At 43.1% G+C, this 27683-nt stretch overlaps 2 protein-coding genes and 1 non-coding gene across 9 annotated transcripts in view; 2 read left to right on the top strand and 1 right to left on the bottom strand.

Annotated features, from left to right (window-relative positions):
- The window catches only part of LOC121270042 (SHC-transforming protein 1-like), a 277773-nt gene extending 272456 nt beyond the window's left edge, over nucleotides 1-5317 (top strand). For all 3 annotated transcript variants that reach the window (XM_041175364.1, XM_041175363.1, XM_041175359.1), the window contains 2 exons: nucleotides 713-978; nucleotides 3888-5317. In XM_041175364.1, coding sequence (XP_041031298.1) covers nucleotides 713-978; nucleotides 3888-4004 — 383 coding nt within the window. In that variant the 3' untranslated portion in view covers nucleotides 4005-5317. The remainder of the gene's footprint in view (nucleotides 1-712; nucleotides 979-3887) is intronic.
- A 15978-nt stretch (nucleotides 5318-21295) lies between these two features.
- The window catches only part of cep152 (centrosomal protein 152), a 100560-nt gene continuing 94172 nt past the window's right edge, over nucleotides 21296-27683 (top strand). For all 5 annotated transcript variants that reach the window (XM_041175286.1, XM_041175285.1, XM_041175287.1 and 2 more), the window contains exon 1: nucleotides 21296-21467. The gene's annotated coding sequence lies outside the window, so the exon portion shown is untranslated. The remainder of the gene's footprint in view (nucleotides 21468-27683) is intronic.
- trnav-uac lies at nucleotides 26748-26820 on the bottom strand. Its single transcript has one exon. It is a non-coding gene; the product is annotated as a tRNA-Val (tRNA).

The following is a 27683-nucleotide window of genomic DNA, read 5'->3' as shown; positions in this document are numbered from 1 at the left end:
ATTGAATAATGCTTTAACATGATATGAACATCTCAAAATTGATATGCTTAAAAACAGTACAAAATAATCCCTACGCTATTAATATTTGATTTAAAAATTTGTTTAGAGTGTCCTGCTGATGGCTCAATGGACAATATAGTATGGGACATGGCCATAAAATTTGCAAAGTTCACAGATTTACTTGCTGGTCTGTCCTGAGTTAGCCCAACACAACAAGGCATTACTGGAGATGCTTTAGTTGGTGTTGGGCATCCTTGGGCTGGGGAGAGAAAACTCAGCCATAACTGTCAACCTGATCACTGACCTGTTACTGTGTCAGATGAGGCCACAATTAGACTTAGCTCTGATCTCTTGCCTTGCCTGCCATTGTTAAGTATCCTAAAAATGTCACTGCCCAGGCTTACACCTGGAAAATGGTCATAATATTGGGGTCCAGAAAGTTGATGGCTTCTGGAAATTATGTGCCCACATGAGTTACAATCGTTAGAAAAGTACATAAAATTGGTAAAGGAACATCAGAAGTACTGCGATGATGAAATACAGTGTAATTCCAGATACATTCCGAGACTAAGGTTTGATATATGTGCTGTACACTACTTGTCCTCTGCCTGTGTTAAATTGAATAATTTTTATCATTCTCAGTTTTAGTCTTTTTGTAGTAAATAAGCGTGACTGCGCAGTATAATTTTCCAAACTGTGATTCTGATCATAGAACATGCTGATGTTGCTCAGGGCAGTGCAACAGTCAACAACTCTACAGCTGTTCCATTGCCCACTACCCTGTCTTCCATGAGGGCACAGCTGATGAAGGAAATCTGGTACCGTGGAAGGATGAGCAGACAGGAAGCTGAGAGGCTGCTGATAAAAGATGGTGATTTTCTGGTGCGGGAAAGCATGACCACACCAGACCAATATGTCCTGACCGGGCTGCAGGGTGGACAAGCTAAGCACTTGCTACTGGTGGACCCTGAAGGCTTGGTAAGATTTAAGGGTGCAGAAGCAACTTGCTTTTTTAAAAAAATTTTTATTAAGCAATTACTAAAGTATCTAAATGTCATACATACCCATTTCATTTTGGCAAGCTAACTGCTGCAGAGGTTTTGAGTAAACATGTTTTGCTCTATCATGCAAGCATTGAAATGTTTCGATCATAAATTTAAGTTAGCTTGTGATTATGAATTGTTAATTTCTTGCCAATTTGTAGCCAACATTGTTGATGAAGGAAGCACCTTAACAATGTGCATAACTGCAGCAAAAAGACCATGGACAGGGTACGTGTGCTTTCACTAACACTGTTCCTGGAGCTATGAAAATCTCAATCCAAACCCCTTACCTTAGATTTTTTTTGTGTATGTGTAATTTTAATCAAAGTTTTCTTTTCTTTACTGCTGTTTTAATTATTATATTATTGCTGACTACTTCTCTATCCTTTTATTTATGTTTAATAAAAATAAACACAGCTGAATAGTAATGCTCTGTAAAACTTAATGGCAGAGAAAGTTCAGTCCCTGTAGTTTTATGTGAACTAAGTTTTGCTATCACACTGAAACTCTAGGATTCGTGTATACTTAAAATAGCCACAGTCTCCAAGTTTTTAAAACCCTATCCTGTCACCTGCAGGTCATGACCACTAGCTTTTCATTGGTCTTGATGGTTGATGCATTTTGACGCCTGCAGTATAAACTTCACCTAGGCATCTCTATATGAAACAAAAAGATTACACTTATAAGTTCTGACATTCCTTCTTATTCTTTTGTATATTTCATTCCCTGCCACATATTTTCCCTGTTTGAAATACTGAGCTGTTGACATTGGCTGAGCCTAAGGCATGAGAATTTTAGTAACAAGCTAGCCACAAGTTGTTCACGTGACTGCATGAGAACTTGATTGAAAAAAAATCGATTTATTCTCCATATGTGTGTCTCCATATATTAAGATTAATGGACTTAGTGGACACTCTTTTGATGATAGAGTCTTTTTCAAATGTTTTAATTTACTGTGTACTGGTCCACTATTTAATGACTTGTTAGGTCATTTATTTGAATGTATAAGCTGACAGAGTAGAATTCCAGGTGTCTCCAAATTTGAGTTGGTTTGGATCATATTGAGTAGGAGCCATTAGTGAGAGCTTGGTTAGATTGGGGTTACAAATGGGAGTCAAGTTGGGTATGTTTGGGTCAGATGGGGCTGGGGTCTGGGTGGCGACTTCCCCAAGTCTGCCCCAGTTGCTGCCAATTTGAATGTTTGTCAACCAATTTAAAAAAAGTATGCACACCTGTAGTTTTAATTTTATATTTTCTATAATTAACCTTTTTAATTTTTTTTTCAGAGGGGAAAAAAGCAAGTTATGGCCCTAAGTGTTTCAGATGTTCATTCTCTTATAGCTCTTGAGTTATTTGCTCCAACAATTTCCTTCCACCCTCAAATAAGTAAAAATATAATTAATTTTAAAAGTCCCAAAATCTGTTTTAAAAAGTAATATATTCTAAGAAGGAGCGCAATATGAAAATATTTTTCAGTCCTGGAAATGTCTGACACTCATTCAATAAATCTGTCTTACAAATGTTTAGACTAACCCATTTAAGTATTTAATATTCCATGTTCAGCCATTCCTGTAGAGTGCCTCCTCTATATATTCTGTTTGTCATGGCTTTTGTTATTACGATTTTAAAAAGTGTAGTGCATTACTAAATAATTTACTGTTTTGCATTTCTATTGTATTATTTCCTAATTTGTTCCTTTATTTCTTTCCACCATGGTAAAAATGTTCTTTCTGATTTTCCATTAAGCCCATAATCATAGCTTCCCTGATGGCTTACTGCATAACTACACTGACCAAGCTGGCACTCATTCAGACAGACCAGAAGGTCCTAGATTTGGTCCCAAGCCAGTGCTGAGTTAGCTTATCTCAGTTGGGAGGGCCACTGCAATTGACCTCACCACCTTAGCCCAAGAAGGGAAAAACCATCCAAAGTTCCCACTCCTGATCATTACCTGGTGATCCCTGATGGAAAGTCTGTCTGTGCTGAGATTGGGTGAGAATGGGTTTGGGTTAAGCTGTGGAAACCTGTATTGACAAATAGTCTGCTAGCATTCACTGATGATAGTTTGAGTTGGCCAGCTGGACAATTGTACTTAAAAGCTTCTCAAGCCCATGGGACTTTACCCCAGCATTAGGGGCTTTGAGGGCAAGTTTTCAGACAAAACAAAACAAGCATTTCTCTATTTCTTTGGTCCAATTTTAAACTGTTACCTTTCTTTTCATTCCAATTATGCTGTCTAATGCAGACTTATGCCAACAGAGCTTAAGGCAAAATGTTTGAGGCGGTGTGAACTCTATTCTGCAGTTTAGAAATGATATTAAAGGCATCAATGAATAGGTCAGGTGCTGTGAGAAAATTATTATAGGATGAAACAGAAATGATTGCCAAATGCAGACAGAGATCATAGAGACTGGAGAAAATGATTGCAGGCAGCAAAAAAAAAATCTCCAAGTACAGAGAAATAATTTTGAAGGTAATAGGAACTTTGGCACTTATTTAACTGTCTTGCTTCCTCCTGTGTACCTGCAGCAATAAAGGTGTTTATTGTTTCCTTCGCAGATTCTTCCCAAAAAAAGCTTCCAATCATAGATAATCATTGAACTGTTTATTAAATTGAATATAGCTCATACTGACAGCTGTGCCTCATGTGCTTACTTTTACCATGCCCCCAGTCCAATATTTACCAGTATTGATCTTATTGTTTTTAATTATCTAAACATGGAACACTGCATTTTGCATCCTTTACATTGCAGAATTTTTTGTTTTAATGAAAACTAAAATGTATCCTTAAATTTAATTTACTTTATTTAAAAGTGTTTTGCCTCCCTATTTTTCTCTGTAAAGGTGAGAACAAAGGACCGGATATTTGATAGTGTCAGTCATTTGATCAGCTACCATGTGGACAACCAGCTGCCAATCATCTCATCAGGAAATGAACTCTATCTTAAAAGAACTGTCTAAAACAAACAGTAAGGAACTTGGACAAAGGAGTTTGCTTTTGGATATAGCCATTTGCACTTGCCAGAATATTTCAGAAAGCTGTCTTATTAGTGGGAAACCATGGACTGACTGCGTAGTTCCTTTCAAGAAATTTAAAAAATGTAAAAAAAGATATTGTGGGCTGCAATGATCACAATCACTTTGCACTTCTGACTTAAAGTGTTTGCTAGAAGAAAGTAATAACTTTAACATGTGTCAGTGTATATAATGATATTTTAGGAACATAAATCAAGAAATAACAACAGAGTAATCACATATACTGTGTGAATGTTTGTTTTCTTTATTTCTAAGCACAAATGGCATTGAGAACATGCAAAAGCCAATCCTAATGAGCTGCAGACCATAAAAATGTGCCTTGATTCTAAAGAGATATTACAGCATATGAAGAAGCTTTTCTTTTACAAATGGTTTAATTTGTTGTATACAGGTCCGCTTTTGTTTGAAACCTGTTTCACTGCCTTTACACCAGAATTCTAGGAAGCAAAAACCTTTAGGAAATGGAATGGAGTTCAGTATTGCTTTGCTCTGTGCTAAGACCATTTGCATTTTGAGTATCAATCCCTTATTGCTTTGAAAAGCACTTTACCAATGCAGGGCTTTACTGTTTCTCTTTCTTTTGAAATATTAAAAGATTTATCACAAATATATTATATATACACGTACGTGTGTATTTACATATGCATATTAAATAAATCAGTTAAATATTTCTAATGGAAAATTGATTTTTCACCTTCAAGTTATGTTATTTACTAGTGTTCTGAAGCTGTTAGGAAAACAAAACCTGTGCAGGATCAGACAAATCTTTTTGTAAATGATAAATAGTGGATAATTTTGGATATGGCTTGTTAATTCTATAAGTGTATCCGCTTGCTGTATATTGTGAAGGGTAACAAAGAGAAAATTAGAATTCCAGAAGCAGAGTAATATTTTTGGCTGAGTTTCCACATTGAAGAACAATATAAATGTGACGATTATTTTCATCCTTGTATCAAAGCATGGCACGATTATGAGATTTCTTTTACTGTTCTTCTCCCATGTCTGCCATTGTCTGACTTAGTGCCAGACTTCAAAGAACGGATACTAGATATTTCCGTTGCATGATGACTCCATCTAATTGAAACAGTTTATTAAAGCAAATCAGTTAATGAAGTATTTTTAAGGCTGAAAAATTTTAAATGGTGCATGACTTCAATTGCAGTGTCATTTGTAAATAATTCTGTGCAGCTCTGCTGTGCACTTTTGTGAAGAATAAAAGGTTATTTTATTCACTGCTACCTAATAACGCTTTGTGTTTTTTTTATAATGAGAAATGTACAAAATAGTGAACAGCCTTTTTTTAAATTAGCAGGTCTGGCAGCATCGGCGGAGAAGAAAAGAGTTGACGTTTCGAGCCCTCATGACCCTTCGACCGAACTGTCGAAGGGTCATGAGGGCTCGAAACGTCAACTCTTTTCTTCTCCGCCGATGCTGCCAGACCTGCTGAGTTTTTCCAAGTAATTCTGTTTTTGTTTTGGATTTCCAGCATCCGCAGTTTTTTTGTTTTTATTTTTTTAAATTATTCAGCCAATTTTTACATTTTAACTGTTTCACTTTATAATGTCAAAGAAATTGTAAAAGGACTAATACAATGTATACATTAGAACACAGTACTATTCCAATTTTTATGATAGATTTCATAGCATAATAAATTTGATGTAAAAATCCTGAACAGAAATGCAATTGTTCCTCTGAAATAATCCCAAATGATACCCATGAATACAATTAATATGAAATACTGCTTTGAGCCTTTAATGTTGCGATGAGTCACCATCTGAAACTACAGTAAGCTATCTTCACAGCTACATTTTCAAAAGATTTTTCTCCCCTAATTGTCAACAATGTGTCTCCCTCTGGTGGAAGAAATATGAATCTTTGCAGGTTTCACTATAATTAATGCTCCACTACTGAAAACATGCTTTGCTGAGGTTCTGTTGCACTGTGCAGCAAATCTGGAAGGACATACGGACCCTGCACAACTTCCTACATTCTGAACAATTGAGATTTCAATAAAGGTTGCTGATCATGAAATTGAAATTTCACCTTGACACAATACAAACAGGATTTAAATCAACAGAAGCCCGTGTTTTCTTTTGCCTTGTTCACCTTCATTGCTTTCCATTTCTCTCCTGGTGTTTCTTTTGATGATCTGCTCCTATCCTAACACCACCCCCCCCCAACCTTAAACCAGCTTATATTTCCCTCTCCTTGTAAAGAAAGATCAGTTCTGTTGAAGGGTCATGAGGACTCGAAACGTCAACTCTTTTCTTCTCCGCCGATGCTGCCAGACCTGCTGAGTTTTTCCAGGTAATTCTGTTTTTGTTTTAGAAGCCCGTGTTGGTTGACTGGCACATGTTTGTGGGCTGTGCTTAAGTTTATTCTTGTCTTCATGCTATTGGGTTTTCTTCTGGATGCTGTCAGTACAAAATGTTCCATTTCCCCCACCCTATTGTTCTGACAACAGGACATTCTTGGTTGTCGAGGGATGTCTTGATGTAAGCAACCCATCCAATAAAAGCATCCAAGGCCTTAACACAAAAACAGAATTACCTGGAAAAACTCAGCAGGTCTGGCAGCATCGGTGGAGAAGAAAAGAGTTGACGTTTCGAGTCCTCATGACCCTGCGACAGAACTTGCAAAAGGCCTTAACACGTTCATTAAAAGGATCTTAGAGTGTGTAGTAAGGTGCTGGATAAGTAGTGATATGGAGATATCACTTCAAAAATTTCCTGCTCATTATTTTTATTCTTTCGTGGGACCTGGGCGTTACTAGTAAGGCCAGCATTTGTTGCCCATTCCTAATTGCCTCTCAGGAAGATATAAAATGTAATTGGAATTTATTGTAAAATAGCCATATCTATGTGTGTGTGTGTGGGTGTGGGTGTGTTAGTGAGAGAGAGAGAGCGACTTAATTAGATTAAAGGCAGCTGGTCTGGAGGCTTTGGTGTATTAGAAAATAAGCTAGGTTTGAAATGTTAAGTAGGTAAACATGGGGAAGTTTAGAATGTAAGGTGTAAAAGGACATTTGCATTTTTAAATAAACCAGACTAGATTGTTTTCAAAAGAGGGATGAAATGCGTCAATTTAGCCAGGTGAAGTTCAGAAACAGGGGCCAGAATTTTCTGGCTGACATGTGAGTGGCATTACCCGCACATCAGCGCTTAAAATGTCGTGTGAGTGTGCCAACGCCAGCGCGTGGCATGGCGATATTTTGGTCAGCAGGCGTGCTCAGCAGTGGGACGTTCGCCCGCCATTAATGAAAGGCCTTGTTAAGGCCCTTAACTTGCCAATTGTCCTGGATTTTGAGGAGCCCGTGCGAACTTCAGGTCGGAGCACAGGCCCAATGGGCAGGCGGGTAGGAGATTATTTAAGAAAACTAATGCAATGTCGGGATATGTGGACTCAGAGGGATTGTTCATGTTTTACATGAAGTTTTAATTGATGAAAGTGTTTAAAAGGTGCCTGTGTGATTGTTAGCAGTTCACATCGATTTCCAAGAGCTTTTTGTGTACTTTGAAACCAGTCTGCAGATAAGTAATCTTTCTCAGGCCTGCAGCTTTCCAGAGGCCTCCATTTAGCATGGGGGTATGGGTTCTGACCTCTCCACTGGAGGCAGATCCCCTGAGGAGGAAGGGAGGGATAGAATAAGGAGGAGGCCAGAACTGGACAATCATCCTCCAGTGGAGCCACCTTTGGGAGGCTAGGCACAAGGGGCGCAGGGCCAAGAGGTTGTCCAAGGTGCAAGGGTCCACAGAAGATGCCACTATCCTGCTGCCAGGGTTTACAGGCGGCGAAGCAGCTACCTCAATATGACTGAGGTGCAGTGCTGAATGAGGCTCTGACTGTCAAGGGAGACAGTCAACTCTATCTGTCAGATGATTGGCCCTAAGATCTCCCCTAACTGTGTGGGCGGACACCCCATGCCAGCAGCTCTGAAGCTCACAGTTGCCCTCCACGTCTATGCCTCTGGCTCCTTCCAGGGGTTGGTGGGTGATCTTTGCAGTGTATCCCAATCAGCTGTCCACACTTGTGTCAAGCAGGTCACAGACGCTTTGTGCAGACGGGCATTGACCTTCATCCACTTCCGCTGCGACCAGGCAAGTCAGGCACAGCGAGCCAGAGGCTTCGCGGCCATTGCTGGCTTCCCCCGTGTCCAGGGTGCTATAGACTGTACACACATGGCCATCAAGGCGCCAGCAGGTGAGCCCGGTGCCTTCGTCAACAGGAAGGGCTTCCACTCCATGAACGTGCAGATAGTGTGTGATCACAGGATACTGGTGCTACAAGTCTGTGCAAGGTACCCAGGCAGCTCCCACGACACCTACATCCTCAGACACTCCCAGGTGCCGGGGCTCTTCAGTGCTCCAGCCCGGCTGGATGGATGGCTGCTGGGTGACAAGGGCTATCCCCTCAGAAGGTGGCTCATGACACCTCTCCACCATCCAAGAACAGAAGCTGAGCAGCGGTACAATAGGAGCCAGAGCCATCGGTCTTCACGAGATGCGCTTCCGTTGCGTGGACCGCTCAGGGTGTACACTCCAGTACCCCCAGATCATGTGTCTCTGATTGTGCAGGGTGCAGCAGACTATCACTATCTTGCGCTGGAAAGGGGGGATGGAATTGACGATGAAGACCTTGACGCCCTGGATGAGGCTGCACATGATGAATCCAGCAGTGCCTCAGGGCGATGATGAGGGGCAGAACGATGAACCGCATTTACACCAAGAAGACAGCGACACCTGGGACAAGTTAATCCAAAGAACCTTCAGCTAGCTCCACACACATGGATCAGCAGGACCAGCATTGCCTGGCACTTCCACACGCAGCATTTAGGTGGCACATCTTCCACCTGTTCAGCTGCAACTAAGGGCTTAGTACAGAAACTTCAATGTCCCCTCAAACACTCATGATAAATATGTGAAAAAGAAAAATGCACCACAAACAAAAGGCCCTCAGCCATGGTAAAAAAGGTGGACTTTATTCTGTTCAAAAGAAAAGCAAACAACACTCCATTGCAATAAGAAAAATTTGAATCCCTATTCTAAGGGCAACACAAAATCACCAGTGACATACCCGTGGAGTGCCTAACGGGCCTTATGCTTATGTTTCCGGGTGCTATGTCTAGGTGCTGCCCCATCGCTCGGAGTGGCTTGAGAGACAGCCTGCTGACTCTGCTGTCCTGTTGGCCTCTATGACCTTGGCAGGCGTCCTCTGGCTCGTGGAGCCTGTGATGGCTTCGCCTGGGAGGGAGTGACCAGTTCCTGAACTGGTACCCCTCTAGTTGTCGCAGCCTCAACAGAAGAAACGTTGACTGGCAGTGGGGTGGAGGAGCCACTGCCCTCGTCCGGAGCGCCCTGAGAGGAGCTCACAGTGATGACAGGCAGCTGCTGCACTGACGTGAGGTCCCTTTCGACCTCCCTGCTCACCGCAGATGCATGGGCACCGAGTACCAACGCTTGGTGCCCACAACATCTCCCACATTGGGAATGACCACCTGTGGCCAGTATGGCTGCGAGGGTTGCAGGTCAGAGCATATCCCAATCATAAAATGGTCCATTCAGTTGAAGCCCCTCTCTATCAGAGTCACCAATCTCATTGGAGGAAGCCTGAAGCTCTGCCCTGGGGGTCAAGCTTTCACATGCACTCGGCCTGGATCCTCCGTTGCAGAGAGCAACTGAAGCATTCCCTCATGCAACTCTGCCAGATGCAAATGCACTTCCTGCTGCCTGTCCTGCAGCTGCTGCATTGGGGACAATTCCAGAGGGACGTCATAAGTGCCGGACTCAGCATGTGCCTGGTCCCCTGCAGCCCTCCAGCTGCTGGCACCATCGGCACTCTCTGCCCCTACCATCTCCTCCAGCGATTGTGATGCGCCCTCTACGCTGTGACCCGGGACAATAGCTGACGGTAAAGTCCCCACCGAGGTGTGTGTGTCTGCGCTGATGCCTGGCTGGCTGAAATGATGTGCCGCAAGTTTCACACGTTAGCCCTCAGGTGTGGAGGGGGGGCTGCAGTGTCGAGGTGCAGCTCACTCTGATGGTGATGCTGAAATTAACAACAAGGACAGTGCATCAGTTAGCGTACAGTCAGTAACACCTTTCATCCCTTTCCCCCCTCAGCCTCATAAGTTGATCACCCTTCAAGACCCTAAGGAGATGAACATTGGTGAGGTGGAAAAGAGTCAAGAGGAGCCCCAACCATTAACCGCACATGCAGACAGGCTGGTCAGATGGCCTCAGGAACGCCACATGGCATGTTATGTACCATTGGAGTGGGGAGAGTGCAGAGGTACCTGACCTGGATGCATTCTGGCCTGGATAGTTGTGGGGCTGAGGAAACATCGCAAACAGTAGCGACATTTGCTGTGGATCACAGGAGATTGAGAGATTGACGGAGGGGCTTAGACCGGGTGGGCAGAAGGCAACATTTCCCCTTGGCGCAGGGATGAGTAACGTGGTGCCATTTATCTAAGTTGAGTGTCATGAGGTTCACAGGTGAGGTGCTGAGGAGCTTTTGGACAGAGTAATGTGGGGCGCACTGGCTGAAAGGGTGGTGGAGATCCCAAACCCCCTCAGATGCAAAATGTCTTTGGCTGTGCAGCAGCGATCCAATGGTATGTTAGACCATGGGGATAGTGGTCACAAATGGGATAAAGTGACTTTGGAAGGTGGTGGAGATGCGAATCCTCAAGGGGACGAGTGTCCCTTCTGTATGACCCACACGTCAGAATGTATCAGTCTGTGAATGAGCAGAGTTTCAGCATTAATGATTGCAGCAACCATCAGTGGTTTGGATGATGGGCAGACAGAGTGGATGGGACTGTGGCCCTCAAATACCTGCCCGCTGGAACCCAGCCTCACCGCCCCCATCTTCCCTGGCCTCCTGCCTCCTGCCCAGCTCCATGGCCTGCTCTTCAAAGGTTGTGAGGCGCTGCAGGAGGGCATACCCACCTCCAGTCCTCTGGTGCTCCCAGGCATTGTGGAGACTTTTTGCCTGCAAAACAGAGAAGAGGATTTATTGGGGCTGATCGCTCATGTACTCTGCACGTGCACGCCGCACCCCAACCACAGTGGCCCATCTGAGGCCTCCAGCGGCTCCTGTCCACACTACTGGTGATCAATCCCCAGAAGATAGTATGACTGGTCCCAACCCCCTCCCCCAACGGCCACCTTGGACACATTCAGCGTCTATCACTTTGAATAGCAGACGGGCCCATGACAAGGAGATGCAACTAGGTGTGGCACTGAGGCCAGCAGATGGCTCTTGGCCAAGACACCTTGAAGCTCCCCTTCCACCATCTCATCACCATCAATAAGACATGTGTTGGGGTTCTGAGTATGTGTCTAGCAGCCTCCCCTGCAGGTTGCCCCCAAACTACTCAAATGCCACAAAGACCAACATATGCTGCAGGGAGAACCCTTCTTCACCTCAACCACTAAGGCTGATGTGAGCATGGTCAGTACCCGTTTGCCCACCCAGCGTGCGACAGATGCTCTATGCAGTAATGACAGCAAAATATGGTGGAGGGGGCTCAAAGGCTAAGGCTGCCTTCTGGTCACATGGCCAAGAACAACATGGTACTCACCCATCCAGAGCGCAGCAAATCATTGAATCTTTTTCTGCACTGGGTGCCAGTGCGCCGCACATCATCATGGGCACTGACAGCATCACCCACCTCCTCCCAAGCCTGGCTGGTGTCATTGGGGGCCCTCCCATCCTCCGGATAGCGCATGTGATGACGGATACACACCTCTTGCAGGAGGACAGCAGGGCAGGCATCTGAAAATCGGGGGTGGGGGGGGGGGGGGGGGGGGGGGTGCACTGTGACCCCCCCCCCGCTGGCCTCTCCTGCAGCCTGACCCCCTCCGCCTGCTCATGCTGCTGTCCAATCAGTCCTCCCTCCCTCTCTCCACAAGTGGCCATGGTGCACTGCCTCAAGCAGGCTGCCTGGCCACTCTTTATACAGGTTGCAGGCTCCCAATTGGAACCGGCGGTCTGAGGCCGCCCACCCCCACGACTATTTTCCCCTTCTCCATGGGGGTCGCCTACCCACTGGGTGGGCCTTAATTGGCCCGCCTGTGGAAAATGGCGGCAAGGCCCATTTCTCCAGTGGCAATCGGCCACCGGCTCACCACCGAGTTGGTCGGGCTTGACCAGAAAACGGAAAATTCTGCCCAGTGTGTTTATTTTTCCCAAAGATTACTGGTAAAATTCTTTTTTTTATGACCAGGGAGGTAAATTCCAAAGACATAGTGAAACAATGGGAATTTGCATTCAAAGGAGAAAATATGTATAAAGGAGAGAAGACTTTGTGTAAGGGCAGGCATTTTAAGATCTAACAAGTGGGAAAAGCCTTCAGCATCTATGCCTCAAGCTGCTGCCTACAAAGAATTGAAGTTAAGGAAACTCACTTTGAAATGGACTGTTCAGGGATTGATTGTTTCTTTGCCTGGGTCTTTTAAAATCTATGGGCAGAATCTTCTGCCTGGGGGTCAGGCGTGGGCATGGGCAGGCGCGGATTGGCTGCACGCCGCAATTTCACATGGGCAGGCCCATTAAGGCCCACCAGTGTGACGCACACCTGGTAGCGCCCAGCACCACCTGTGCGGGCGGGGGGAGAAGGGAGAATCAGGGCCTGCGCTCGCTCTTGATGTGCACCAAAGAACGCAGAAATCTTCCTGAGGCACAGAGCTGCCTCAGGGAGATTACCTTCAACTTGAAAGTTTAAAATAAAGATTGAAACTAGTTAGACATGTTCCCTCATGGGACAGGGTCACGAGCTGGAACATGTTTATGAAATGTGTAAAAAAAAATTATTAATTTAATAAAACCTTCATGAAACCTCAACCATTCATGAAAAACGCGAAGGCCACTTGGGATTGGATGGGCAGTGTTGATAATTAGTTTTTTTGGTTTATTAATGGCCTTAACAGGCCTTTGACAGTTCGGCGGACACGCAACTGCCTCCAGCGCAGGCCCACCGAATGGAAGATCTGAATGACACGCGGTGATGTCAGGATGCACGCCTGACATCACTGCGCGTTATTTTATGTGTTGGTGTGCAGGGCCCGCCTACACATGCCAAAGAGAAAACAATGTGTCTTACTGTTGTCTTAACGAAAGTGTAACTAGGAATTAGATTAATTAAGGGATTTAGAAGTTGTCATAGCAGTAATTTGTAGATCTAAGTATGTATTTAAAATCATTTCTTCTATTAATAAAGGTGTCATTTAGCTTGGTAAGAAACCTATAAGACTCAGTGGTCTTATTATTACTGAATTCAAAGCACACATCTTAAAATTTATACAAATTGCAAAACAAGTAGTGGCAGTTATTTCAAGTTTCTTTGGGATTTGAACAACTCAGCATTTACCATCGGCTGTGCCATAACATAGTTGGGGGCTCTTTACGGGATACATTTGAAATTCCTTGATTGGATTGGATTTGGTGAATCTTAAAGTTATGAATATGAGAAGCACTTTGAATTCAGGAATTGGTGTGAGGTTTTTTGAAGTGGTGAGACTGCAATATGGCTTAAGCAGTTGCTCAGACTTGTCTGGGAGTTGAAATTCTAACTTTGGCTGGTTTACAAAAGGTAACTTAAGTTAATGGAATTGGCGGATAAATTACAATTGAGTTTACCTGTAGGCGCTAAGAAAGCAGACATAACTGAAGGTATAGCACAGCTATAAAGTTGGAAGTGATACCTGACACAGGTGAGTCACAGCTGGAGGTAGTGAGACTTCAGTTAGAAATGAAGAGGCTTAAATTTGAACAGGTAAAGGAACAGTGACAACTTGATTTGGAGGCAAATGAAAAGGAAAAAGAATTGGAAATGACAAAAACTGGAACTAGAGGCAGCAGGAAAAGAAAGGGAAAAAGATAGATTATTTCACAAAGAAATGGAAATGCAAAAACTTGATCTCCAGAGGGAAAAGTTAGCAATGGAAGAGGGAATGAAGGAAAGAGACAGAGAATATTGGTCAAAAATGCTGAATTTTAAAAAGGAGACATCAGGTGCTGAGGAGAGTTCTGATGACAAAGAAACATTTAACCTGAAACCCAGTGGGAAGATGTTTAAATTTGTACAAGCTCTTTGAAGATTTGAGAAAGAAATGGGGAAGCATTCTTTATTTCGTTTGAAAAGATATCTAATCAGATGAAACGGTCACAAGAAAACTGGACATTGTTGTTACAATCCAGGTTGGTGGGTAGAGCACATGAGGTTTATGCTTCACTGTCAGAAGAAATGTCGGTGAACTATGATGTGGTAAAAAAGGTTATTTTGAGTGCATATGCATTGGTTCCTGAGGCATACAGGCAGAAGTTTAGGAATATGAGAAAACAGCCTGGGTAAACTTATATTGAGTATGAATGAGCAAAACAAAATATTTTGGCCAGTGGATATGGGCATTAAAGAAAGAAACAACATATGCAGCTCTTAGGGAAGTAATTATTTTGGAAGAATTTAAAGACTCAATCCCTTGAGTAGTGAGAACTCATGTGGAGGAACAGAGGGTTCAAACAGTAAGACAAGCAGCAGAGATAGCTGATGATTATGGGTTAGTTCATAGAGCTAAACCTTCTTTTCGTCAAAAAGCAGAAAACATTAGAAAGTGGGAAGATGAAAGGAAGGCGGGTAGTCAGGGAAGAAAAGAAGTAGGTGGGAAATTCGAAGGAAGTTTTTGCTCAGAATAAAAAGGAAGATGCTAAGGATAGAAGCGATATTTGAAAATTGAGGAGCTTTCATTGTCATAAAGTTGGACATATGAAATCTGTGCTGGAAATTGCAGGGAATTATAGGGGTGCAGAAAAGTACTAGAAGTAAAAGTACTGTGGGTTCTGAGGTTCAGGCACAGGAAAAACCAGTAGTTTGTGTACAGATAAAACAGAGAACCAGTAATAGATAAAGAAGTGGGAATGTGCTCATAATTTAACCAAGAGAATTCTGAGGAGCAGTTTGCAGAAATGGTTAAAGATTTTGTGTGAGGGGAAAGTCTTTCCATATGTACAGGGTGGAGTAGGTAAAGATCATAAAATTTTAAGAGACACAGGAGTTGGTCAAACCTCATGTTGTGAGGTAGTGACATTTGTTGTTCACAGGGAGTATTGCAAGAACAGGTGATAATAAGTGGGGTTCATGGAGATGTTAAACCTATTCCATTGTGGAAGGTAAATTTAAAAAAGTGGAAGACAGGTGAAGTTATTGTTGGATTAGAGGAACAATTGCCCATTGCAGGGGTTCAATTTATTCTGGGTAATGATATAGGTGGATCACAGATGTGGGTGATGCCTATGGTAGTTGAGCCGCCTGTAGAAATATTTTCAACAAAGGTGTTGCAGAGACAGCATCCTGGATTGTTTCCAGATTGTGAGATAACAACAGGCTCATAGTTGAAACAAGAAGAATTGGAAGTTTAAAGGCAGGGAGAAGTGTGGAAGTCCAATTAGCTGACACTGTGTTTGATAAGGTTGTTCAGGAAGACTGGAAGATAATTCAACTGAAGTGTTTAACTCGAGGAGGTTATTGGAGTTACAGAAAAATAATTTGCAAAGAAAACATTTATATCAGACAACTTACTCAGAAACAGAGGCAAAATGTATTCCAGAATATTATTGCCTTAAGAGTAATGTTTTAATGAGAAAATGGAGGCTGTATCATGTTTCAGCAAATAAAAGCTGGAGGGAGGTGCATCAGATTGTACTACCATTTCAATATAGAAATGAGATTCTTATGATAGCTCATGAAATTCCAATGGGGGACATTTAGGAATTAGAAAGGCACAAGCGAAGATACAAAAACATTTTTTTGGCCTGGGTTGCATAGGGTTGTAGTCAAATTCTGTAGGACATGTCACACATGTCAGGTGATAGGGAAACCACATGCAGTGATTAAGCTGGCACCTTTAATTCCAATTCCAGCATTTGAAGAACCTTTTACTGGGCTCATGATTGATTGTGTAGGACTCCTCCCTAAGATGAAAAGTGGAAATCAGTACTTACTGACAATAATGGATGTGTCCATCAGATTTTCTGATGAAATACCTTTGAGAAATATTACAACAAAGAAATTGTGGAAGAGCTAACTAACTTTGTTTTTACTAGATATGGTTTCCTAAAGAAATATAATCAGATCAGGGTTCAAATTTCATGTCACAGCTATTTAAGGAAGTGTTAGGACACAGCAGTTGGTAAAGGCTGAGTTATTTAAAATCCCAGATAACAACTTTAAACAACTGTCATGACCTATATTTTAATTGGTATGTTTGAGATACAACTCTGAATTCAGAAATGAAACCACAAAGCCTCCAGAGGTTTTTTTATATAACTTGAATTAAACATTTATTAATTTTATAAGGTATTAAACACACATACATCAACAAATCACTACCATAATGACTATTGAACAAATCCCCAAAATAATCACTCGTAAAATCTTCACCAAGGCAACAATAACCCATAGACTTTAAACAGACACCAGGCAAAGCACAAACGCAAAATGAGGTTCCTTATAATTTGTTTCCTTTGCAGATGGTTGTAGGCTTACAGGCAGCTTAGATATCACATGCCTCTAACTTCCAAACACAAAACTCTTCTGTAAATTCCCTTTGAATGCAAATTCTCATTGTATCAGCAGGCCCTTTGAACCCAACCTCTTCTAACAATAATACCCCTTTCATAGTACCAATTTTATTAGTAACATATTGCTTGGTGTCTCCTAGCTAGGTGCAAGAATTCACCCCCAGTCTTTGAATGGTTTATTCAACAAAATGCAAAGGTGCCTGCTACCTTACTGTTAACATCTCAAAACTACTATACGTCAAAGCACCCAGACTAGCTGGCTTTAATCTAATCGAAACACACACACAGACCCTACAAGTCCAAGTTAAAATAATTTCCAATAACATTATATATATTAATATCTCTTCATGACAGGAAGTAATGAACATTTTGGGAATAAAACAGTTGAAGTCAACAGCTTATCATCCTGAGTCACAAGGGGCTTTGGAAAGATGATCAAACTCTAAAAACTATGATGAGAGCGTATAGTCAGGATTATCCACAGGATTGGGGTGGGGAATTCCATCCTTGTTGATTGCTATGAGGGATGCTCCTAATGCATCGATTGGTTTTAGTCCCTTTGAACTAATTCAATGGTCATGAGGTGAGAGGACAACTGAAATTGATGCATGAGAAATTGGTGGGTCAAAATTCAGAAACTACTCTCCTGGATTATGTATCAAATTTTAGAGAGAGATTGGACAGAGCATGTAAGTTAGCTAGGGAACATTTAAAGATATCACAGCAAGTGATGAAAATGAAAACAGATAGGAAGGCTACAGCTTGTAGTTTTGTTGCTGGGGAAAAAGTATTAGTTTTGTTACCAGTACTGGGTGACTCATTAAAGGTAAGGTTTATTGGGCCTTACAGGATTGAAAAGGAGCTGAGTGAAGTGAATTATTTAATAAATACTCCAGGTTGACGAAAGAAGCAGAGGGTGTGTTATGTAAATATGCTTAAAAAGTACTTTCACAGGGAAGAGGACCAAAAGGAGGTGTTAGTGGTGGTAGATAATGAGAATGAGAAAGAAATATAAATGCAGGATTCTGAAATTGATTTTCCTCCAGTCAAACTAGAGGACAATGAGGGGTACTCAAAAAATTAAATGTAATATTGAGTTACCTTCCAGACAAGTGTCAGAATGATTTGGGGAAGCTATTGTGGACACACAAATCTGTTTATGGAAATAAGCTGGGAAGGACAAATTTAGCTATACCTGATGTGTCTGCAGAAGTTTCATCTTCACTAAGGCAACATTCAATCTGGCAAAGTTATCACAAGTACAGAAAGAAATCGTATTCATGCTTCAAAATGATATTGTTGACTCTAGTTGCAGTAACTGGAGTTCACCTATTGTGCTGGTACTGAAACTGGATGAAACACACAGACTGTGTGTGGACTATTGAAAGGTGAATGTGGTGACAAAAGCAGATTCATATCCTTTTCCACGGTTGGAAGATTGTATTGAGAAAGTGGGACAATCAAAATTTATCACAAAGATTGACTTGCTAAAAGGATATTGGTATGTACCATTATCGGAGAAAGCCTAGAAGATATTGGTCTTTGTGATGCCAGATGGACTATATTAGTTTAAAGTCATATGGTATGGTATGAAAAGTGCACCTGGAACATTTCAAAGACTGCCAGACAAAGTAATTGCAGGTCTGAGCAATTGTTCTGTTCATACTGGCGACTTGATAGTTTTCAGTCAGATGTGGGAGGAGCATTTACAACATCTGGAAGAATTATTTACTCGATTACAGGAAGCTAATTTGGTGGTAAACTTGGCTCAAAGTGAATTTGTAAAAGCTCAAGTTATATGTCTAGGCCATACCGTTGGACATGGTCAGGTGGCTCCAAGCGATGTGAAAGTCAAGGCTATCGTAGATTTCCCTGTGTTTACAACAAAATGAGAAGTTTTGAGATTTCTGGGCATGAGTGGGTTTTATTGAAAATTTGTACCAAATTTTAGCTGTGTGGTTGCTCCATTGACAGAACTATTAAAAAAGAACAAGAAGTTTTCATGGACACAGGAGTGTCAGAAGGCATTTTACAGTTTGAAGATTGTATTGATTACAACACCAGTTTTGACAGTTCTCAATTACATCAAGCAATTTAACTTGGCCATTGACGCAAGTGATATAGGCATTGGGGCCATACTGTTACAAGAAAATGGAATTGAAAAACTGATGGGGTATTTTTCACAGAAGTCGAATGTACAAAAAAGATATTCAACAATCAAAAAGGAGACTTTGGGTTTGGTGTTAGGATTGTGGCATTTTGAGATTTATGTTGCAAACAATTTGTCAGAAACAATTGTTTATACAGACCACAATCCCTTAAAGCTTCTGGCCAAATTTCGAGACAGAAGTGCAAGACTCTTCAGTTGGAGTTTATTACTGCAACCATTTAATCTACAGATAATACATGTAGCAGAATGAGAAAATCTGATTGCAGATGCGTTATCAAGATTTGAAGCTTAAAGGGAAAATTGGACATTTAAAACCTGGACACAAATGAAATGATTTCTGTTGATATGAATGATTTGTATATATATTATGTTAATGCATGCATCTGGTAATGTAATAGTGTAAGTATATAGATAAGTATGGGAGATAGTATAAAATGGGTTAATAAATAAAAATGAAGCTGTCTTTTTAAATTATGATGGTTTCTTTTTCAATTAGGAGGGGGATGTCTGGAAGATATAATAAACTTATTGGAATTTGTTGTAAAATAGTGGTATATGTGTGTGTGTGTGTGTGTGTGTGTGTGTGTGTGAGAGAGAGAGAGAGAGAGAGAGAGAGAGGGGGACTTAATTGGATTAAAGGCAGCTGGTCGGAAGGCTTTGATGCATTAGAAGTTGAGCTAGGTTTGAAAAGTAAAGTAGGTAAACATGGGAGAAGTTTAGAATGTAAAGTGTAAAAGGACATTTGCATTTTAAAATAAACCAGACTAGATTATTTTCAAAGAAATGTGTCACCTAACCAGGTGAAATCCAGAAAGTGTATTTATTTTTCCCAAAGATTACTAGTAAAATTGGTACTATGATAATTTTTTATGATCATGGAGGTAAAGTCCAAAGGCATAGTGAAACAATGGGAATTTGCATTCAAAAGAGAATGCAAAGGAGGCTGTGTGGTTGGGCATTTTAAGATCTAACAAGTGTGTTCTAACAAGCCTTCAGCATCTACACCTTAAGCTACTGTCTACAAAGAACTGAGTTAAGGAAACTCACTTTCAATTGGATTGTTCAGGATATCATGTTTCTTTGCCTGGGTCTTTTAAAATCTACGTGTCTTACTGTTGTCTTAACGAAAGTGTAACTAGGAATTAGATTAATTAAGGGATTTAGAAGTTATCATAGCAGTAATTTGTAGATATATGTATGTACTTAAAATCATTTCTTCTATTAATAAAGGTGTAATTTAGTTTGGTAATAAACCTATAAGATTTGGTGGTCTTTTTCCTACTGAGTTCAAGGCATGCGCCTCAAAATTTATACAAATTGCAAAGCAAGGTGTGGCAGTTGTTTCAAGTTTCCCTTTGGGATTTAAACAACTCAGCAGTTACCATCGGCGGCTATGCCATAACATGGTTCTTAAACCGAGTGGCTTGCTCGGCTATTGCAGAGGGCCGTCAAGAGCCAACTGCATTGCTAAGTCTGGAGTCACAGGTAGGCCAGACCACGTAAGGCATGCAGATTTCCTTCCCTGAGGACATTAGTGAACCAGAGGGGGTTCAACTGATGATGGTTGTTATGGTCACCATTACTGAGGCTAGTTTTATAATCCACATTTATCAATTGAATTTAAATGCCGCCTGCTGCAGTGGAATTTGAACCCCAGCCATTAGCCTGGGTCCCTGCATTACCAGTCGTGACATTACTGCTACACCACCCACCCCCCTCCCCCTCCCTCTCCCTTCTCTTCTTATAACCCATTATTCCTAACAATTTATTTTTCATAAGCTGATTTTTCCGAACTACGTATAATTTTCACCAGTTCGACATTCCCCTGTTGCTAATGGGTATTCTTATTGACAAAGTTATGTAGGATCCTCAATTCAAGGGGTTCGTAAATGCTTTTAAAACAGCTTCCCAACGTTCCAGGGCTCCTCAAAATCTGGAACGTTACAGAGAAAGAGCAAAACACAAACAGAATTACCTGGGAAAAACTCAGCGGGTCCGGCAGCATCGGCGGAGAAGAAAAGAGTTGACGTTTCGAGTCCTCGTGACCGTTCGACAGAACTTGCGTTCGAGTCCAAGAAAGAGTTGAAAGAGCTCCTGCCACTGCAGGATTTGCTCCTCACACCCCCGCACCCCCCCCCCCCCCATCTCCCATCTCCCTCTCTTAACATCGCTGACCGCCACCTGTCAATCATCCGTTGCTATGGCCGTTACCCACTTAGAAAGAACAGCGGGGCCACCTGATGGTGTAGCAGCCAATGGGCAGCCACGCTCTTCCCGCCTCGGTTCGCGGCGCTCGAGCAACCCGGTTTGGAAAAACGATCCTCGCGCGCCAGCAACGGACAACCCGGGTCGGCTGCCGGATGTCCCGCCCGCCGCCCTCCCATTGGAGGATAGCCCGATTCGAAATCCCAGCCCTGACCTACCTATGGTTGTCCTGGTTGCCAATCAATACACGTCACGCAGTTGACGTTCTAAGTGCAGGTTGAAAGAGCGGCGGTTGTAACTATGGTGGCCGGGGAATATAGGATAGTTAGTGGAACCCGGTTTAGTTCCTGTTGTATAATCTGCTCACCAGGGCAGCTATTTAAACATTAGTATGAAACGGCCACAAGTTCCGGCGTTAACTTCACCGTTCGGTAAGTTCCAGTCATCTTCAGTTCTGCAGCTTCCGACCATCTAAAACCATCACGACTCCCCCCCACCCGGGCGCCCTCTCCCCACCCGGGCCTCCCCCCTCGGACCGCCCCCCACTCCCCACCCCACCCCCACCCCCACCCCGGGGCCTCCCCCCTCGGGCCGCGCCCCACTCCCCACCCCACCCCCACCCCCACCCCGGGGCCTCCCCCCTCGGGCCGCGCCCCACTCCCCACCCCACCCCACCCCGGGGCCTCCCCCCTCGGACCGCCCCCCACTCTCCCCCCCCCTCCCCCCACCCGGGCCTCCCCCCTCGGACCGCCCCCCACTCCCCACCCCACCCCGGGGCCTCCCCCCTCGGGCCGCGCCCCACTCCCCACCCCACCCCGGGGCCTCCCCCCTCGGGCCGCGCCCCACTCCCCACCCCACCCCACCCCGGGGCCTCCCCCCTCGGACCGCCCCCCACTCTCCCCCCCCTCCCCCCACCCCGGGGCCTCCCCCCTCGGACCGCCCCCCACTCCTTTCCCCCCCACCCCTCCCCCGGCCTCCCCCCACCCCGGGGCCTCCCCCCTCGGGCCGCGCCCCACTCCCTCCCCCCCCCCCCCGGCCCCCGATCCGGTCAGGTCAGGTCATCTGGAAAATGAGTTTTTATTATTTGAGACTGTTCACCATTAATCTAGGCGCCACGTCAATGCAATGTGACTCCTTCTGTTTGATGGTTACAACACGAAAGGCCATTCGGCCGGTCCTGTCCATGCTAGCTGTCCGAGGGAGCAGCTGTCCCAGTCCCGCTCCCCCTGTCTTTTCCCCTTTTATCCCCGGCGTGTTTTATTTTTCTTTTCAGATAATTATCCAGTTCTCTTCTAAAAGCCGCGATGGACCCTGCCTCCGCCCCCCCTGCCAGCCAGTACCTTCCGCATCCCAACCACTCACTGTCTATCAAAACAAAAACTTTCCCTTGTCCTCGTATTTACATTCACTTGAAACCTGTGCCCTTTGGTTACTGATCCTCCTGCCAATGGGAACCTTTTCTTTCCATCTACTCTGCCCAGGTTTTTGTGCACCTCTGCTAAATCTCTCAACTTTCTCTCTCCAATCTATCCGTGTTACTAAAGTTCTTTAGCCCAGAAACCATTCTCATAAACCTTTTCTGCAGCCTCTCTAATGCCTTCACATCCTTCCGAAAGTGTGGCGCCCAGGATTAGACATGGTGCTCCAGTCGAGGCTGAACCAGTGTTTTATAAAGGTTTATCATCACTTCCTTGCTTTAGTACTCCATGCCTCAGTTTATAAAACCCAATGTCTTGTATGCCTTATTCTCAACTTGACCTACTGTAATTAATGATCTGTGTACTTATACCCTCAGGTTCCTCAGCTCCTGCACCCCCTTTAGAATTCTACACTTTATTTTGTGGCACCTTGTTTTTCCTACCAACATGTATCACTTCACGCTTGTGAAAAATGAACTTAAATGGAGACGTGTCCATCCATTCCAGCAGAATGTCTATGTCCTCTTGACATTTTCCATTATTCCATTTTCCTCATGGCCTGCAATACTTAAAGTTTTATGTCACCTGCACACTTTGAAATTGTGTCCTGCACACCCTAGATTAGTGTAGATAAGTGGTTTTAGGACTGACCCCTGGGAAGCCTTACTATCTGCCTTCTTCCAGTCCAAAAAACAGCTGTTCACCAATGCCCTGTTTCCTGTCACTCAACCAACTTGGTAGCCATGCTGCTGCTGTCTCTTATTCCATTGCCTTTAACTGGCTGACAAAGCACTTTAACAAAATGCTTTATCTAAGGATATTAAAAACTCAATAATGAGTGTGATGTTGAGCAGCTAGTTCCAAGTTCTTTATTGAATGTCCTCAAATTTATAAATATTCTGGCAATCAGCTTGCACAGTTCAATGGCATTTAGCTGTGGAAACAGACCCACTAACTGTTATTCAATTGTAGCTCTCATTTTGGTTTCAAAATATGCCATTCTAAAAAATAAAAGTAACTCTATGTATGTAATTTAAGCTCATATACAATATACAAGCTCATTAGAATATTAAAAGTTACATTTTAAACTTAGTTTGCTCCCGACTGTTTGTCAGTCCTGAGTATCATAAATGTCAAGTCTAACATCTAACATTTCCCAGCGTTTACAGTTCGTTTCAGTTGCACTTCATCAACTACAAGTCAGTTGAAGACCATTGCTAGTGCAAAAAAGATTCTGGCTGTAAGCCGAACAGGGACCAGTGAGTGGGATAGAACAGCTCAGTGTTACTTTTCTGGAGCTGATATCCTGTCAGGTGTTGATCTGGCAGCTATCATTTGTGATGAGCTAGAACTCTTGAGCACCTCTGGGCCAAGAGAGGCATCAACTAAGCTCAGAATCACTGTGCAGAAGAGGCCCTTCGGCCCATCGAGTCTGCACCGACACGCGAGAAACCCCTGACCTACCTAATCCCATTTACCAGCACTTGGCCCATTGCATTGAATGTTATGAACATGCCAAATGCTCATCCAGGTACTTTTTAAAGGCTGTGAGGCAACCCGCCTCCACCACCCTCCCAGGCAGTGCATTCCAGACCTTCACCACCCTCTGGGTAAAAATGTTTTTCCTCACAACCCCCCCAAACCTCCTGCCCCTCACCTTGAACTTATGCCCCCTGTGACTGACCCTTCAACTAAGGGGAACAGCTGCTCCCCATCCACCCTGTCCATGCCCCTCATAATCTTGTACACCTCGATCAGGTCGCCCCTCAGTCTGCTCTGCTCCAACGAAAATAACCCAAGTCTATCCAACCTCTCTTCATTACTTAAATATTTCATCCCAGGCAACATCCTGCTGAATCTCCTCTGCACCTCCTCCAGTGCAATCACATCCTTCCTATACTGTGGCAACCAGAACTGCACACAGTACTCCAGCTGTGGCCTCACTAAGGTTCTATACAACTCCAACATGACCTTCCTACTTTTGTAATCTATGCCTTGATTGATAAAGACAACTGTCCCATATGCCTTTTTCACCACCCCACTAACATGCCCCTCCACCTTCAGAGATCTATGGACACACACGCCAAGGTCCCTTAGTTCCTCAGAGCTTCCTAGTGCCATGCCGTTCATTGAGTACTTCCTTGTCAAATTACTCCTTCCAAAGTGTATCATCTCACACTTTTCAGGGTTAAATTCCATCTGCCACTTGTCTGCCCATTTTACCATCCCGTCTATATCTTCCTGTAGCCCAAGACACTCAACCTCACTGTTATCCACCTGGCCAATCTTTGTGTCATCCGTAAACTTACTAATCCTACCCCCCACATAGTCATCTATGTTATTTATATAAATGACAATTAATAGGGGACTGAGCACAGATCCTTGTGGTACGCCACTGGACACTGACTTCCAGTCACTAAAGCATCCTTCTGTCATCACCCACTACCTCCTACAACTAAACCAATTTTGAATTCACCTTATCAAATTACCCTGCATCCCGTGTGCATTTGCCTTTATAAGTCTCCCATGTGGGACCTTGTCAAAGGCTTTGCTGAAATCCATATAAACTACATCAACTGCACTATCCTCATCTACACACCTGGTCACCTCCTCAAAAAATTCAATCAGTTCAATCAGCTGTCTTTCTGATGATCATGCTTTGTGCCTCTGAAACTTGGACCACATGTTCGCACCACTTTCACGTAATCCACCTGAGATGGTGAACCTAGCGAACCTTCATTATCATGTCAAGTGGGAATATATTCTTCCTTAAGTATTGAGACCAAAACTGCCCAGAGCAAGGTGTCATCTCATCAAAGTCCTCTAAAATTGCAGCAAGACTTATTTATTCTTTCGCTCTAATCCTCTTGTGATACAGGCCAACATACCATTTGCCTTTCTAATTGCTTGCTTGCTATACCTGCATGCTAACTTTGTGTTCCTTGTACAAATTCACCCAAGACCCTCTGAACTTTAACAATTAGAAAATTCATGTTGTTTAAAACTATTGTGCTTTTCTGTTTTAACTACCATTGTGAATTATCTCACACTTCTACATATTATTTTCCATCTGCCACCTTGTTGCCCACTCACTTAACCTATCTATAGCACTTTGGAGGCTCTGTCTTCCTGACAGCTTACATTTCCACCTAACTTCATGATGTCAGCAAGCTTAGATGCATTGTTCTGGGTGCATTGTTTCTAACAGCTCAGGCCCCAGCATAGATCATTATGGTACTCCAATAGTTGCAACCTGCCAACTTGAAAATGCCCTGTTTACCCCTACTGTCTTCCCTGTTAACTAACCCTCTATTTTTGCTAATATATTACCCCCAGCTCCATGTGCCCCTATCATTTGTGTGGTGCCTTATTGAATTAATGAGACTAGCTTTTTATTCCAGTTTTACGAATTAACTAAATTGGAATTTCCTAGCTGCCATGGTGGGATTTGAACTCATGTCTCTGGAGCATTAACCTTGGCCTCTTAGCTACTTGTGCAGTCACGTTACTGCTATGCTACCATTTTCACTGGCATATTGATAACTAGAAGGTAATTTGGTCGTGGTCAGCAAAAGAGATATAAAGACTACTTAACTACTGTAAATCAGACATCCATTGGGAAACCATCATGTAGTTCTGCTGGCAATTATAAAATACACGTTGCTTGATTTTCATTATAAATCATTATATTTTCAAATTTATTCAGCTTGAAGCAATATGTTCTATGTGCTTCTGGTTGGGCAATAATAATGTGTTAAATAAAAATAAGGCTTGCTTTATATTTGGATAGGCTACAGGTAATTATGCAATACTTGGCTACTGAACATTGTTTGGTATTTTGGGACAAATCAAAACCTTTGTACTCTATTTGCCTAAAGAAAGTTATTCATTGTTTTGAAGCAAAAATATTTTAATCACAGAAATAATTACAATTTGAGCTTGTAAAGATAGTTATATGTGTGTGACAGAACCTATGTATGCAGTTACGCTATCACATCAGTGTGAAGTAGTTGATTTTGCTGCAGTTATATTTTTATTACCTTACACCAGTGTGAAGGAAAGTGAGATTCAGCAATTATTTAGTGATTGGGGTTCTAATGCCAGGGGAGGTTACAAGAGGTAGGGTGGTGAGGCCATGGACAAATTTAAATTTGAGATTTTTTTATGAATTGAAATTTCATCATCTGTCATGGTGGAATTGGGATCCTGGTCCCCAGAACGTTACCCTGGGCTTCTGGAATATGAGCCCTCTGGAATATGAGCCCAATACCACTACGCCACCACCTCCCATAATGTTTCTACCTGGTTATGAACCAGGGGCCTTTCGCGTGTAAGGCAAACATGATAGCCACTACACTACAGAAACACTGTGTTGGACAGTGCAGACAGGGTTTATCAATTGGGACTGTTTGCAGGATGGGATATTAGTAACAGGGTTTTAGATGAGCTGGGGATAATGGAAGGTGGAGCATGCAAGACTAGCTAGGCAAGCATTGAAGTAGTTTTGTCTTGAGGTGACCAAGGCATGGATGATGGCTTCATTGGGTGGGCTGAGATAGGGATGGAGGTGGCCTATGATGCACAGTGGAAGTAGGCAGTCTTTGTAGTGCAAGGCTGTTGGGTCAGATCCTCATTTCAGGATTAAATGGGAACAGTCTCAGTAAGCCTCAGGTGGCCTATGGGAAGGGTAATGGAGCCTGTAAAGAGATACAGAGCTTGTGCTGTGAGCTAAAGACGATGGAGTCAACCTTCCTAATGCTTAGCTGAAAAAAAAATTGTAGCCTATCCAGGGCTGAATTTTAGACTGAGTTAGAAGGTTTGAGAGAGATGGTGGGAGAGGTTAGAGCTAGATGTTGTCATGCTGATCTCATATCTGCAGATTATATGTTGAGAAGTATGTAGGTGAGGAAGATGGGTGGGGGGGTTGGTTTGAAGGGTAATGGATTATTTGGGGGAACTTCTTAAGTGATGATGTGGAGGTAGGAAAAACTATGGGTGGCGATGCTCTGATTATAATTAGGGTAGACCATGTAGAATCAAATGGGGGCTTCTAAACAGTCTGGGCAATGGAGACAGGGCGGTGTAAAAGGAGGGTGTTCTAAGCACAGCCAAAGTTGATATGGTTATGGGAGTGCAGGAAACCCAATTGGAGAGATTTGAACAGTTTTCTTCCTCTTTGCTTTGAATTCCACTTGGGCCTTAACACCTAGTTCTCACTGCATAAGTATG

Source organism: Carcharodon carcharias, chromosome 26 (genome assembly GCF_017639515.1).
Source record: "Carcharodon carcharias isolate sCarCar2 chromosome 26, sCarCar2.pri, whole genome shotgun sequence".
NCBI lineage: Eukaryota > Metazoa > Chordata > Chondrichthyes > Lamniformes > Lamnidae > Carcharodon > Carcharodon carcharias.
The sequence above is the reverse complement of the archived record's forward strand: the minus strand, read 5'-3'. Positions and strand labels throughout refer to the sequence as shown.